The following is a 16,784-nucleotide window of genomic DNA, read 5'->3' as shown; positions in this document are numbered from 1 at the left end:
TTCCTTCAACAAATATTTATGGAACATCTGCCAAAGATCAGGCATTGTTCCAGGTGCTGGAGATACATCACTGAATAAGAGATAAAAGTTCCTCACTGAGTTTAAGGTCTAGTGGGAAAGGAGGGATGGGGAGAGAGAAACAATAAACAAAGTAAATAAGTAAACTGTGATAAGTTAGCAAGTGATAAATAAAGCAGAGATGGGAGGTAGAAATTAGAAATTGATAGCAAGAATGGAGGGTGTGTGTGTGGGTGTGTGTGCGCGTGCAATTTTATATAGAGTAGTCAAGGAAGACCTCACTGTCTGAAAAGGTGACTTTGGACAGAAATATCATTGTCACCTTTTATATTAGGTTGATCCATTTGAAAGTGCCTTTTTCATAGATTAAATATGGGAAGTTTCTTAAGGTTCAACCTATACGCAAGAGGCAAATATATTTGATTCTCATGTGCTAAGGAATGTGATGGTGCGTCTTTTGACACTGTTAATACAGGACCAAGTTGAAAAGGCATACTCATTAGAGGGATGATAACTACTTGGGGCCACACATACAGTTTTGTACTCCTGGTGGTAGTGGTCAGTTAGGAAGCATTAAGTGATGTTTTCAGTACTAATATATCGGCCATGACTTGAAAAGAACTGTGGGAGAGGTCTGAGACCTTCCTAATATGCTGTGGGAACACAACATATTAGGAAGGTTTTTCTTGTGTGAAACTTTAAAAAGAAGAGAACGGATTAAGAGGGTTAATAAGTTAATTTTGATGTTCAGTACTATCTAAAAATTCTTTGAAGACTTCAGTATATTGGGAAATTAACCTATTAGAAATGGATTTAGAAGGAAGAATTAAAGAGACATCACAAGAAACACATTGCATTTGTGTGATTTTTGAAGAATATATATTACATACATTACATATGTGATATAATATATAACATATAGACTCTAATAATATTAAAGTGTTACATATTATTCATAGTACCGTATTATTATATATAATAATATAACTGCTGCCATTCACGATTTAATTTAAACCTTTGTAATTCTCCTGGAGTTAATGTTTATGCTTAGCAACAAAACCTATTTGCCGATTTTGCTTTCTTAATTGCTAGAAGTTTATTAAACATTATCAAAAGTAATCCACTTAATTAGTTTCCTTTACGACCTAAACCACTTGTTAGGCTTTGATTTCATAATGACTCTAACCTGTGTCAAGACAGTATGTGTTTCTTCTCCTTTTTGAACATGTTCCTCTGCCTCCTGCTTTGGTGGTCTTAATCTCAAAATGAAAGTAACATAAACACTCTTCTAGCTCGTTACTTCGGGTAACTGCCCATTTCTTTAATCCTTAATCTATCAGCCAGTATCAGACTGAGGAAACAGTGAAATAGTGTTTCATACACTTTGCCTTCCTCATTGCCATTAATGCAGTACCTGTGTGTAGCACTTGCTCATGAAATACTTTTTGTGATTATGTAAGGGCAAGGCAATCCTGACTTCTGGCTACTTCTATCAAACATTCCATTCCAGGCTTCTCGAAATGTTTACTTAGAATTAAGTAAATTTTTTTTCCTGCTGCTTAATCCTCAAATATTAGTCTCATTTAGCTAGCTTTGGAGATTTCCGATGTGTTCCACCCTCTATTCCTTTTGGAAATGATAATTAACGGTTCTCTTTTAGTTTTCATCCTCATGAAGGATTTTAGTAACTAGTCTCACCAGTAAAAAGAGCCAAGAGCCTCTAATTTTAGTCTTAGTAGTTTTTGAACTTGGTTTGAGTTTCACCTTTCCTTTCTACATTAGATCACTTAACATCAGAAATGGTTTTGAAAACAGTTATGATTTTTAGTAATCATTTTTGTCTTAGGGAACAGATCATTGCTGAATATTTGGGACATTCCTGTTTCATTACAATAATGGGGATTTGGCACTTTTGGTGTAGTAGAGTTATTTTGTATTTTAGTTACTATAAGCAGCACTTTCTAGCTCATTATTTTATATTAAAAATTAATAATGGTTTTAGTGGTCTTATCAATACTCGTTTTTCCTACTATTAAAAGCCCCTACCACAGTGCCCGATGCAACAACAGTAAGGAATCATTAAGCAAAATGCATTATTTTTAAAGTCCTATTTTTCAGATCCTTTTGTATGTGAATCCATATAAATATGTATTTTAGTCACATATCAGAAGTACTTAGAATATATTTTCCTTAGTATTGACACAATTATTCCTTTGAATTTTTTTTTTTTTTTTATCGTTTTGCCTCAAGCTTCTCCAAAGATTGTTGGATGACCGCAAATCCACTGTGGAGGTAATCAAACGGGAAGGAGAAAAAATTGCTGCCACAGCAGAACCGGCAGATAAAGTGAAGATTTTGAAACAACTAAGTCTGTTGGATAGTAGATGGGAGGCTTTGCTTAGTAAAGCTGAAACAAGGTAACTTAAATACTACTTCCAATCTTTTGAAAGAGTAGCAATGGCTGTAATACTGATATTTTGTATTTAGCAATACTTTTCTTGTTTTTTCCTATACTTATCATGTGTGTGAACATAGATAGCAAGAGCCGTGGTGCCTCTCTCCTTATTTTTCTAAGGGTAGTGTCTTGTAGTCACCAGATACACCCCAACTCTTTGTTTTGAGAAAAGAAAAAAAAAACATTTTTCTCGGGGGTAATTTATTTATTTGTTTATTACATAGTTATTGCCTGCCTACTGTGCATCAGGCATAGAACTAGGCTTTGAGTTACAGCTGAACAGATCATCAGTGTCCTCAAATAGAGTACCATCTAGTAGAGTTTTATAGCAATTGAAAAGTAATGACAAATGTGATATTTCAAAGCAAAAATACAGGGTTCTGTGGAAGCATTTCATAGGAAGGACCTAGTCAAGGGGCAGAATAGTGACAGCTAAGCTATGTTTTAAAGGAGAAGTAGGAGTTAGCTAGGAAACAAGGCAAGTGGAAAGTGCTATAACATACCTGAAGGCTAGGAAGCTGAGAGCTTGGCTCCACTGGACTTTTGCTCTCAACATTTCTCTCTTACATTTCCGCATTCTCTCCATTGGCACCATATTGACCAGTCTTGAGTAGCAGCTACATCGAAGTATAGCCACATAAACTTGTTTGATTGGAAATAGATGAACCACTGAACAGAGTATTTCCATAAATCCCTACCTCCTTTGGAGCTAAAATGGTAAAAAGAAGGATTTGACTAATCTTAAATGATAGAGTAGAATTAATTATAGTTCTAGGACCATAGAATAAGGTACTCCTAGGATGCTAAAAGTTTCATGTTAACCTTCAGTATGTGTCAGCAGATTATTCCTTCTCTGTGATGCCCCCAGGACATTGTGCCCTGCCTGCATGAGAGATACTCTCCACTTTTTAAAATATTTAAAATGTGTTGAATAAATATTACCTATTATTATCATTATTATCACTGCTATTATTATTACTATTGTTGTTTTTATTGTTATTGTTGTATTATAAGCAAGTTACTTAAGACTTTCATAAGATTGAGGCACCTGAGTTTGGTCTGTTGTTCAACTTTAGTTTTATTTAATAGGAGAACTATTTTAATGTGTCCTTTAAATGTGAGAGATTTAAATTTTAACCTCAGATGTTTTCTACAAAAGTTATTTAGAATAGAATGCAGGAGCATGAGTGAAGATTTTTGTTGAGTATTTCACACATTCTTCATCCCTAAATGACCTTTATCTTGGCACATTTTTAGGAATCGTCAGTTGGAAGGTATCTCGGTGGTAGCACAGCAATTTCATGAAACCTTAGAACCACTGAATGAGTGGCTTACAACCATAGAAAAGAGGCTGGCGAACTGTGAGCCCATAGGAACCCAAGCGTCTAAACTTGAGGAACAAATTGCACAGCACAAAGTAAGATACCTATCACATATTAGTAAGATTCGGTTTTCCATTTCCTTTGAGGTTTTATGACCTACATTTGAGTAATATATTATCGTTGCATTATGTGTTCATTGCAAATTAAATTCATTTCAAATGTCATCCTTTTGTTCTATTTATGTTTTCATTTTTATTTATCCATTCTGTTTGTTTCTCTTTTTTTTTAAACTTTATTTAGGCCTTAGAAGATGACATCATAAATCACAATAAACATTTGCACCAGGCTGTTAGCATTGGCCAGTCCTTAAAGGTTTTGAGTTCCAGGGAGGATAAAGATACTGTGCAGAATAAATTAGACTCCTCTCAAGTGTGGTACATTGAGATTCAAGAGAAAAGTCACAGCAGGTCTGAGCTGCTCCAGCAGGCCTTATGTAATGCTAAGATTTTTGGGGAAGATGAAGTTGAGCTGATGAATTGGCTGAATGAAGTACATGGCAAACTGAGCAAGCTCTCAGTCCAGGATTACAGCACTGAGGGGCTATGGGAGCAGCAATCTGAACTTCGGGTATTTTGATTTATTTTATTTATTTTTTATTTTGATTGTCGTTATTTTCTGAGTCTTCCTTGTTTCCATATTATCATTTTATGTTTGTTATGATTTAGGTGAGTCTCTATATACTGAAGAAAGACTACCTGTATGTACAGATAGATAACTTTTAATGAAGTTACTTTAAAAAAGAGATTGAATTTATCCAATAGCTGGATTTTTCACTTTTTATTTGTTATTTTGTCATTGTGTACAAAGACTCACAATTAACCAGTACTCCAGTATCTCCACATGGGGCTCTTAGTATTTTCTGAAAAGGAGAGTGTGCTGTGAGTTATGGTAGACAAACCTGGGACATGGGCCACAGTGGTGGAAAGAGGAGGGGAAACATGGGAACAGTAATGAATATGTGACAACGTGAGCTGTTTACTCAGATCTATCTCTATAAAAATCCAATGATGGTCCTCTAATATTGACTAATGCTAATGCTTATTCAATTTTTCTTCCCCACAAAAAAAATGCTACCTGCATTTTAGGTTCTGCAAGAAGACATACTGCTCAGAAAACAAAATGTAGATCAGGCATTACTAAATGGTTTAGAACTACTTAAACAGACAACAGGTGAGATATCTTTTAAAGTAAATAATCATGGAGTTAGCATTTTGCATTGCTTTTAAAATATTTTTGGATGGGAGAGAAACAAAAACTTTTATAATTTTGGGGCCACTCCAAGACTTCATTCTGGAGAATGCTTTGAAGACTGATCAAGGGGGGTGGGAATATGATCTCACTTTTTTTCTCATGATCTCACTTGGGTTCTTAGTGAAGTTGCCTGCATTACTCATAACACAAAGCACTGTGGCACAGGAGATGGTCAGAGAAGCTCACGGTGGAGTTTCATTAGTTTTCCACTTGTGGAAGGTAGTTGTTCTAGATGAGCACATAGGTTGTAGATGGTTCTCTCTCTCTTTTTTTTTTAATTTGAAAATAGATGGCATTCAGCGACATATACTGTGGCTATACCCAGGCTTTATGTCTTCATGCTCAAACTTACCAAGAAAACAGACACAAACTCACTTGGGTTTAGTATTCCCTTGGCCACAGGAAAGTTTCATTGAACTCTATCCAGTTCAGCATATGTGTGTGATGGAGGCAAGTACCATTCATTATGAGTTGGAGGAATTTAATGTAGTACTTAGAGCCGTGAACTAGAAGTGTGAAGCCTGGGACACAGTTTCTTTGCGTGTCTGAAAATGAGGTGAAGGAATAGTGCGGATGAATGTATTGATTTTAACGTTAATACATGTGTATGCGTGCATACACACATATATGCATGCTTCCACACATGCCAGGCGCTATTCTCAACACTTTGTAAATATAAACTCATTGAATTTTTATCACAACCTTATGAAGTAGGTTCTGTTCTTACTCTCATGTAATGATGAGTATACAGGGGCACAGAGAGGTTAAGTAACTTGTGTATGATGATAACAGGCCACAGAGTCAATATTTTTAGACCACGAAGTCAGTATTTGAACCCAGACAGTTTTTAACTTCTCTGCTTGAGAGCTAAAATCATCATGCAAGATAGATACAAAGGTGATACTTTCCACATAAGTGAAGGCACTATACTCCTTTCTGGTTTTTATATTTGCATTTTCAGACACGTTTAGATTGGCCAGTAACCCTGGGAAAGATTAAAACCTAGAAAAGGGCTCCTCTTGAGTCAGGACTTCTTTAAAATATGTGTCCTGTGCTCCCCTCCCCCACAGAAAATCTCATCAGTGTACAATAATACCTGAAGAAACCCTTCCCCCTCCCACACCCCTTTTCCCTCCTTTCATGAGATATAACATGCCTTTGAAATTTTAGGTGATGAGGTTTTAATAATTCAAGATAAGTTGGACGCCATTAAAGCAAGGTACAAAGACATTACTAGGCTGAGCACGGATGTCGCCAAGACGCTGGATCAGGCGCTGCAGCTTGCAAGGCGGCTGCACTCTACACACGACGAGCTCTGCACCTGGCTGGACAAAGTGGAGGTGGAGCTGCTTTCATATGAAACTCAGGTTCTGAAGGGAGAAGCCGCAAGCCAAGCACAAGCGCGACAAAAAGTATGCTACGATTTATAGATTTTGGATCAGCTTGTTATCTTTTAGGGAGTCTTAGTCACAAAGAATGAGATGATAGTTTTCTCGTGTCATTGCTAATATGCTGAAGGACGCCCTGGTGGGTGGGGACCTGTGAGAAATTGGCAGCAGATCAGCTGATTAAACTTTTAGAAACCTGGAGATGAAAACACAGTATTATGATTTGTTTTCGGTCTTATAATTGGGAGTACAATTTATTACACAAGAGACAGAATGATGAAAAAGTAAAATAAAGGAAAAGGGTCATTGTTTCCAGAGATACACATAATTTGGTTAGAATAAAAATACTCTTATACGACAGATGAGTAACATGAGGTGACCTTTTTAATTATATTGTAAATGTGGCATTCTATTTGCTAATTGTTTTTCTTTTCAGAGGTATCAGCCTGTTTTTATCACCCCGGAAATATGATCGTATGTGGGTGAGAGGGAGTTGGTGAAGTCAGGCTTGCTGAGCCTGTAATGATTCAACTGGGATAATTTAAAGCCAGTGTGTCCTCATTTTGAGGGTCACTTGATTCTGGCTTGGACTTTCCTCTTTTTTTCCCCCACTTTTCTGGTACCTGGTTACTTAGAGGTTACCAGAAAACACATAGCGATACATGTTAACTTGCTTGGCTTTGTACCCCAACTTTCAAACATTTATATTAAAGTTCAAAGATAAAATCTTGCCGTGTTGACAAATGAATTGTTGTTAGAAACTTTTCGGGAAACACTTTCCTTTTTGCACAATAGTTTTAAATAGCAAAGGTTGATAGAACTTAGCTGAAAGTAAGGGGGCCAGTGCATCACGTTGTTGACCTGTAAAGGACTTTAGCCCCAGAATACAGTTAGAGGAAAAAGCCTGTTCAAACACATAAGCGTTACCCACAGATTTATGTGTTTTCTTAATTCTGTTTTCAGGAGCTAAAAAAGGAAGCTAAGAATAGCAAAGCTTTATTGGATTCCCTTAATGAAGTGAGCAGTGCTTTACTGGAACTGGTGCCGTGGAGGGCGAGGGAAGGACTTGAAAAAATGGTGGCCGAAGACAACGAGCGCTACCGATTAGTGAGCGACACTATCACCCAGAAGGTGGAGGAGATCGATGCTGCCATTCTGAGATCACAGCAGGTAGGGGCCAGTGGTTTGTCGTCCAGGCAGTAAATTTTCTCCAGTCATTTCCAGAGCCTTTACCTGGACAGAGAATTCTATTAGCAGTGTTTCCATTTGTTTGTTGTGTTCAGAAATGAAAGGAAGGGTTTGAAAGGAATGCAAGTTACTTTGACATCTGAGTGCCATGGCAAGGCGTACCCGTACCCGTACGTTGTTAACAGCCATCTGCCTCACTGTTTCCCAGACTTGGCCTTATCAGGTCATTCACTGAGAAGGTCAACCCTGCTTTCCAAACAGAATGCTTTTTGTCTACGTACATGTGTATTGCTAATGTTAGTTTAATGTGTTGGCAATGTCTAATCTGTACGTGAGGAAGTATTTTGAATTATCATGTAAGTCAGTATTAATTGTTCATGTATACGCAGCTTTGGCAAAGAGAGGCTGTATTCGTTCTAAAAAGGAAACAATCATGTTGGTAGAGTTCTTTCCTGAAGATGATTGAAAAGAGAAAAATGACGGTTTCTGACCTGAAACTCATACAGAGTTATAGTTGCAAAGAGTTTTGTAGGCACCTAACCCTTTGCCACAGCTCCCTCAGAAAACTGTAGGATCCTGGAAAAAGAATTTTATAATACATGTTTTGATTAACTTTTATTGAAATCTCTGAATATTTACATAAAGTCATCAGACTCTAATTGCAAACTTTCTGTGACGGGATTAGTGAGGTGTTGCAGTGTACTTTAGAGCAGAGCTTGAGAAGGTATATGACTAAGCTTTTGTCAATACAAGCCAAAAGCAAGAAACACAAATCAAGCAGATTGCGTGGGAGCATCCAAAATTAATTTTCAAGGTTGCCATAAAAACGTAATTTATGTAGTTCTAAAGCATGGTGCTTCACTCCTCATTTCAGTATCGTGCTCTCGAATCACAAAAGCTGATGAAGCACAATGATAGCAAAAGTCCTGCCTAAGAAATTTTTGTGAGGGAGGGCATTCATGCCTGAGGAATGTATTTTCAATGCTGTTTTCAAAGTTTGGAGCAATTTGTATGCCTCATTATTATAAGAAAATAAATGTGTTTATTTGTGAAGTCTATTCAAACATTTGAAAATACCGAATTTTTTTCACCAAAATTTATTCCAGCATTTTAGAATTGGCACTGGAGACTTCTCTGAACAGCAAGACAAATATTCTGTACTCCTGGGAGCAAGATTTTCTCGAGAAACTGGTTGATTAGTTCAGTGAAGCAAGACAGTAATAAAGGCAAGGCGACAGGCTGAGCTTATATTGGTTAGTAAGCTCTGATACATGCCAAGGTCTTTAATTGTGTAGCCCAGTTCTATTCAAGGCTTTACAAATGTTTTCCAAAGTTAAAAAAAAAAAAAACATATTAACCAGGTCAGTATGTGTCTTCTAGAACCCAAAACATATATCTGTTAGGAAAATAACATTTTTTTCCTGCATTAAAAAAACTCGTTCCTTATAGAAAAATTTAAGATTCTCTGAAAGAAAAACTCATGGAAGAAAGAATTTATAAACAATATGGTCTCTATCCTTCCAGCCTTTTTTTTTTTTTTTTTTTGGTGAGAGAGTGAGTAAATAAAAGAATGGTGTAGTAAAAGTATCTAACTACCAGTAGGTCATACAGCTAATTTTAGTGCCATTAATAGCTTTTGGTTGTTCCTGGGCATTTATTCTGTATTTATATGTGCATTCCTTTGAAATGTCTGCCATTCTGTCCAATGAAGTACTTCCCATAATAAAGAAAACCAATAAAATGCACTTAAATCATCAAAAAAAAAAAAAAAAAGGAAAGAAAAGAAAGAAAGAAAACAAAGAAAAGGAAAGAAAAGAAAAAGAAAAAAGAAATACCTCTGGTAAGGCTAAACAGACACATGATTTAGAGCTAGGAAGAACATATTCGGTGTGTGAAGTGACTTCTGTGTTCTCACAGCTAGGATGTGCTGAAGTTGCGACCAGAACTTAATCCAGATCTCATTCTACTACAGTGGAGTGCCTCCTTATAAATTACTTAGAGAGGAAAAATCCTGAGGATGATTCATTTTTTTTCTAATCTTCTTTATGAATCTGAAGGAAGGCGCCATTATTACAGCAAAATGGAAGTATGTATTAGGATATTTCCAGTTTATAAGGACTCCGAGGCATGAGACTACCACACTGAAAGGATTACGAAATATCAATCATATTCTAGGCAAGTTTAAGAACAAATTGGTACCTGTCTTTTTTACTTGACAGAGACTTAGTTTTGCATTCAGAAGAATCATTTCTAAACTCATAATTTTCAGGTTTATAAAGGATCTAATATGTCACTGAAATAGTTTTATAACCTTGCCCACTGATAGATGTTTGGAATTAGGACCAGAGCACAGTTTGACACTAAAATATTTGTTTTCTGTTTACCCAAAGATAATACATCATAAAATATAATAGGAATGATGTAAAAAAAAAGCTCTTTTAGACCTCATGTTAGCCCCATATTTTGTACACTGTTTTTTTGTTGTATAAACAAATCATCTACCAGTCTGTCTCTTCTCTGTCAGAAACATGGATGTGATCTAACCACAGTGTATCTTTTTTTTAGACATCCCTTTAGATCCACATACTTTGTTTTATTAACACTACTCTGTCCCAGACCCCTGCCTCAACAGTGACAGGGTGAGGACGTGCGCCTTGAATATGAGTTGCTAATTTTTACATTTGTGGATTTAGTGCTTTGTCCCTGAATAACCTGGCTAAATCAAACTAGATTTTAAATAACTGAATGTTCTGTTTTCCAAGCAAATTTCTTTTAAGATGTGTCATCTTTTGCCCATACTAAGGTTGTTTATACTGTTATAACCTGCTTTTTGGAATTCAGCAAATACACAGGGACTTTGTGAACTGTCAGGCTACTGTCACAGAGTAGATTGGCAATTGCTAAATGTCAACATAAAAGATGTTCAGGAAAACAAGGAAAAGAACTAAAGTTTGAAGAGAGAAGGGAAGGGAGCATACAACTATATCCTGATTAGCATGTATTTTGTAACTGGCCTGTATAAGTTTAGTTTCTTCGAAAGTTCTGATTTGACATGGTTAGATTTTTTTCATGTTAACCCTACATCACAAGAACAGTTTTGAAAAGACATGCCATTAAATTTGAGTGGTTAGTTATTTGGGAAATAAATGAACAGTGTCAGTTATGAGCAAATGAGTGATGACTGTATGGATTTGGTGCTACGAGCCCCCATATCTTACACTACAGATTTGCAGGCATTGATATTCTGAAGAGGATATTCTTTTTAAAGAAGAACGGGGCTTATTCATTATTTTTAGGAAGAATAGACGTGGAACAAGGCAGCTTAGTAAATAGTGATGGTGAGCTTTATTAAAACAGCAACAACAACAAAATGGCTGCCTCCTCACAATGAATGCCATTGAGTTAAAAACTGTACATATTTTTGGATGTTATCAATATGAAGTAACATATCTTTGTTGCTTTTTTTCTCTAATTGCAAATTGAACCAAACAAGCCAAGTAGAAATGGGGAAAGGCACTTTTGTTTAAAAGATGTACAGACTTATAGCCTGAATTCTGACCACTGTGATTGTTTAAACCTCAGGTCAGTTCATTGTCCTTTACCTTTTGTAAATGTGCAATTGTCAGAGGTCGCTCAAATGTGTCCATTTCCCTGGGTCTGAAAATTCCAGGCACTCCGGCAGTTCTTATTGCCTGGTTTATTTTAGTGGGCCATCATAACCCCAATATAAAGGCACATGGGTTGATGATTTGGGTGCAAATAAGATAAACAGTTAATTGGGTCTTTAGGAGTCAGCCATGGAGAAACAATAACACCTATTTATTTCTTTTTAAGACCTATAAGGAAACCTCCCCCACGGAAGTGAGATTTGTTTAGACCCTCCAGGTGTTGGGGATGGGAAAATATGGGCTGTGTTATGAATAACATGAAGCAAAATGGAAGGAAGTGCTAATCAAAAGAAAGTGATAAGATCCTTACCAGGGGAAGGGAGTGAAAGGATGTCCTTGGTTAAGGTGCCTGATCTTACTCTGTGTTTCACAAACCCCTCTTTCCACTCGAGAGAAACTTTCTAGATGAGCATGAAAGCCCTTTGTCAGAGATCAGAGAAGTGTTTAAATAGTTATAACCTACCACTTATTAATTGTTGTGATATCTGATCCATTTTTGATGAAATCACATAAATATTTTGAGTTCATGAAGCCCAAACTGTATACAAGCACAAGAGTTAAAACATGGCAATTAAGACTCCAATATCTGGAATTCTGATCAGACCACCTTGATTCAAATCTCAGATCCAACATTTACTAGCTGGGTAATCTCTGGTAAATTAGTTAACTACTCTCTGCCTTGCTTTTCTCCGTTGTAGATGGAGTTAATGGTAACACCCACATTATACAGTTGTCAGGATCAAAGGAGATCTAGCATGTGAAGCACTTAGTGTATCCAGTAGAATGCTGACTCTTATTGTTTTGGAGAGAGTTTTCCAGGAATATTTAGAGATAACCAATTAAAATGTCTTTCCTTAGCTTGTAGGAAATTTCTGAAGTGCTAGTCAAGTAGAATAGGAGTTACAGTAGCTAACTAAGGCTGATGGTTAGATTTCACTGATGATACCATTAAAATATTTCCCAGAAAGCAGCTATAGATGCTTAGATTATCTATAATTTATTCGAAGTCAATTTTTCCTACTTATATGAGCAGTAAACAAATTTATTAAAATTTGTCTAGTAACCTTGTTTTCTATGTTGCTCACATGTGAAATAAGTAGTTTTTATGGTCCATTAGAAATATACACATCAAGTAGTCATTTGAAAGAATCATAGACCTAAATAAGATGCCTTGTTCTACTGTAAATTGCTTAATGTAGACCCTGTGGCTATTCTGTTGTTGCTAAACAATAAATATTTACCAGTTCAATAAATTTTTTTTCCCAAAGGACAAAAGAGAAATTTCTACTTGAAGTCTTGTTTTCTTTCAGCAGAGCAAATATTTGCCTTGGTTAAAGAACCAGTGTTTGAGTTTCAGCTTTGTATTTTGACAGCTTAGATGGTATAATCATACTGTTTTTCATTGGATACTTTAAAAAACAGAGAGAGAGACATAGTATTAAACTAGTATTAACACTAACAGCCTTACTTTATTAGGACTGTCATATAAATACTAAAAATAGGCTGAGCATAAACAAGAGAGGTAGTGCGGGGGTAATGTGTCCCTTTATTTTTTCAGGGACCAGCAGAAGAAAAAAATGGTTCCTGTTAAACTGTATTCAGATATCTTACAGCATTTGTACTCAGATAGAAAAGCCTGGACTGTTTTCCTCAGTTGTGTACTCCTTAAGAGAATCACATCATGAAGTGATACCTTGAAGTTTCATTGTATGTGGCTTAAAAGCGAATAATCCGTGTACAGAAGCACTTCCACTTTTTTTTATTAAGATTACTTTTTCCACATCTGAAGCTGCCGAATTAGTTGATGAGATTTTTTTTTTCTTTATCACTCTGAACTAATGAGTAGTTCCTTTTGAAACTAAGTAACGTCATACAAATTATTGAACCAGATTAAGATAATTTTTCAAATGGTTTATCAAGATTCTTTCTGGAGCCCACATTGTTCTGATTTGCCCCAGTAGCAGAAAAAGTAATGAATCAGTGAGTGCTGATTCACTCACTGTGTGCTAACCAGGTGTCTCTTTAGTAAGTTTTTTGGAAAAGGTGGCTTCACTAAAAATAATATATAATGCTATGAGAAATGTAGGAAAAATAAATATACATTAGAAGTTTTGCCCTTATATGAGAGCTCACCCATTCTGATGACCAGTTCTCTGAATTTCTGTCTGAAACAACTCTTTAGCTTGTTAGTGATCCTCTTAACCATGCGACACTCAAAGGAGAGCCCAGAGTGAGAAATGTGTTCTAATCGGCATATACAATAGTGTGACTGCTGCCCAGACACTATGGTAGCCTTGGAGCAGCTTGACTTTTGCACTATTTTTTGGTGTATATTGGTTTGAATTCAAATTTTGTTTGGGTGACGCTTCTAGAGATTTTTAGGTAAAGGCCTGTTAAGTCACATCTTCCCTTATCCTTATGCAGTTGAGTTTTTAAAGGTAAATGTAGGATTATTATTTTTATTCCTCTTATATTTCTGTTTTGGGCCCATTATTTTAGATGACTATCTAAATTTTTTTCTATCTCAACCGTTGATAAAAAGGCCTGCAAATAGCTTTCTATTTATTTACTCATTCATTATTTAGTAAGAGGTGAAAGCAAGTGCATGATTTATAAAAATGTTTTAATAATAACTTAATAATATGTATTTTCACTTCTATAACTTATTTTTCATTTGTGAGATTGAAACCATAACAATATTCTTAATCAGTGCTGTTAATGTTCGTGCCGGATGATATCCTTACAATTAAGGAAAGTCCGCCAATAAACTTTACAATGGTGTACGGCAAAACTCCACTTGTGGGAATGTAAATTAGTACGCCTTATCAGAAAGACAATTTGGCAGTGTATACTTAAAAGACAAAATGCAAACAGGAACTTACAGATGAGAGGTTACCCACACAGAGGTTTTGGTGTTATTTTTTAACTTGTTTTAAGATAATTGTAGATTCACATGCAATTGTAAGAAATAGTACAGAGAGATCTTATGGGACCCTTTATCCAGTTTTCCCCCAATGATAACATCTTACAAAATTATAGTACAATATCTCAAGCAGGATACTGACACTGATATAGTCAAGATACAGAACATTTCCATCACAAAAATAATCCCTTGTGTTGCCCTTTTATAGCTGTACCAATTCCCTTCCATCTCTACCCACCTCTTAACTTCTGGCAACCACAAATCTGGTCTCTGTGTCTATAGTTTTATAATTTTAAAAGTATTTGAGTACTTTTTCAGCCAGAACCTCTTTCTTCTCTCCTTCTGGGGATTCCAGTGACGTGAATATTAGATCTTTTATTATAATTCCGCAGGTCTTTGAGGCTCAGTCGATTTTTTTTTTCAGCCTGTTTTCTATTCAGATTAGGTACTTCTCTGTCTCCTACTTCCCTGATTCTTCTCTCTGTCCACTTCATTAATGTTATCCCTTGAGCTTTTTATTTGTTGTTATATTTTTAAGTTCTAAATTTTTCCTTTGGTTCTTCATATGTGCTGTTTCTTGGGTGAGACTTCCTGTTTTGTTGCTGAGGCCTTCTGATTTTTCATTCATTTCAACCATGTTTGAAATTATCCATTGAAGCATTTCGATCATGGCTGCTTTAAAATCTTTGTCAGATGCTTCTAACACCTCTCTCGTCTAGATATTGGCATCTATCGATTATCTTCTTTGGTTCAGTTTGAGGTTTTCTTGGTTCTTGATGTTATGTTCTGAGTCTTGGGTCTTAACCAAACATTCTGTTTTAACTAGATTTCTCTGACACCACGCTGGCAGAACAAGTGGGGAGTGTGTTATCAGGTACAAGTAGAGGTCCAGATTCCTCACTCAACCTCTCATGACTCCTGAGTAGGTGGGGGGGGGGGGAGTACTCCTCATTTCTGCTGGGTGGGGATGAGAATTCCAGTTCTCTGAGGGATATATACTGATAACCACAGTGAAGATGGCCATGGAACCACTGGGCAGTGGTGAAAATCCTGACTCTGCTGTACTTTCTCTGACACCATCCTGGAAGAGAGGAGTGGGGCAGCTCTTTATTTCTTGGTAGGGGTGGAAGTCCAGGTTCCCCACAGGGTCTCCACTGATATTGTGGCCAAGGGCCTTCTTACTGGCCATTAGGAATAAAAGTTCCAGCTCTCGACTTGGCTTTCTCTGATGTCACCCAGGCAGGGATGTTAGCACTTTGTTATAGGCTCATGAAAGTGGAAATGTAGGCCTCCCATTTGGTCTTTCTTGGTATGAATGTGGGTGGGACCACAGCATTTTTTTTTTTTTTTGGTCATATTTGGTTAGAATAGAGTGCTTATTGTCTTGCTAGGCTGCCCCTTTCCTGGTCCTTTGGCTAGAGAGAGCAGGTTTTTCTTGGGATTTTGTCTGTGCCTGTTGGTGTTTCTGGGTTTTCAGTTCTCTATTATCCAGTCTAGGGTTGTGAGGCATGAAGGAGACCCAGAAAACACACCACTGTGGTGTTCTGTGGGTTCCAAGGTCCATAGCAATTCTACTCTCTTCTCTCTACTTTCAGAGTCATCTTACAGATATTTTATATATGACACCCTGAGTTTTTAGATGTACTTATGAGGAACCGGGAAAAGTACACGAGGCTGTGTAATGTTGTATCATGTTTTAAAAGTGTGAATTATTTTCCAATCCAGCTTCTTATCTCTGCCCTTCTCACCTATCACGTGGTTACCACGCCCCCCCCCACCCCCACCCCAAATCACCCTAACCCCATCTGGATTTCCAGGTTCTCTTGAAAAATTAGAAGTTCTGGTAGTACTGGACTTGAATACTCACAATGTTCATTCCCTATTAAATCTTCCAACCAAAGCCATTGTTAGTTACCATTTGTGATTGGTGCTTGGGGTGTCCCTTGCCCACTTTACTCATTTATGATTACCACTTGGTCCTGGACAGTTTATCTGATGCAAGGTATTGAAAATGCTCATGTTCTTTCACTTGGTAGTCAACGTCTAGGAATCTACCCTAAGGAACTAATTAGAGATACCAATGGAGATTTATATACAAGGCTATTCATTACAGGGTTGTTTATATAATAGCAAAAAAATGCAGAGAGCCTAAATGAAAATATCCAGGTATGCTAGAATACAATGGTGTTATTTAAAAATCACACTTAAAAGAATATGACATGGAAAATGTTCTTAATAAAAGAAAAAGCAGGATATGAAACTGTTTATACAGTATTATGCCAGACCTTTATAAATCTTTTTCAACTCCTGGAAGAAATTTCAGTAAAATACCAACAGTATTAATTCCAGTTTTTAATTTTCTTTTGTATATTTTTCTTTACTTTATGAATTTCTACCATGAGTTACTGTTATGATCATGAAAATTAAATATCTTGAAATATTTAAGAATGCTCTTGAAAATGTTTTCTGATATTAATATTTTCCGAAATGTAAAAAATTATATGTGAGTCA

General features: G+C 36.4%; 1 protein-coding gene across 22 annotated transcripts in view; it reads left to right on the top strand.

Moving 5' to 3' along the window:
• The window catches only part of DST (dystonin), a 398,831-nt gene that overhangs the window by 326,411 nt on the left and 55,636 nt on the right, over window positions 1–16,784 (top strand). For 20 of the 22 annotated variants that reach the window (XM_036230186.1, XM_036230672.1, XM_036230457.1 and 17 more), the window contains 6 exons: window positions 2,269–2,435; window positions 3,731–3,890; window positions 4,096–4,422; window positions 4,941–5,025; window positions 6,277–6,518; window positions 7,458–7,664. In XM_036230186.1, coding sequence (XP_036086079.1) covers window positions 2,269–2,435; window positions 3,731–3,890; window positions 4,096–4,422; window positions 4,941–5,025; window positions 6,277–6,518; window positions 7,458–7,664 — 1,188 coding nt within the window. The remainder of the gene's footprint in view (window positions 1–2,268; window positions 2,436–3,730; window positions 3,891–4,095; window positions 4,423–4,940; window positions 5,026–6,276; window positions 6,519–7,457; window positions 7,665–16,784) is intronic. The other 2 variants (XM_036230624.1, XM_036230420.1) reach the window with 1 other exon arrangement.

Source organism: Rousettus aegyptiacus, unplaced genomic scaffold, assembly GCF_014176215.1.
Source record: "Rousettus aegyptiacus isolate mRouAeg1 unplaced genomic scaffold, mRouAeg1.p scaffold_m13_p_1, whole genome shotgun sequence".
Classification (NCBI taxonomy): domain Eukaryota; kingdom Metazoa; phylum Chordata; class Mammalia; order Chiroptera; family Pteropodidae; genus Rousettus; species Rousettus aegyptiacus.
This window is presented reverse-complemented; position numbering and strand designations above follow the sequence as displayed.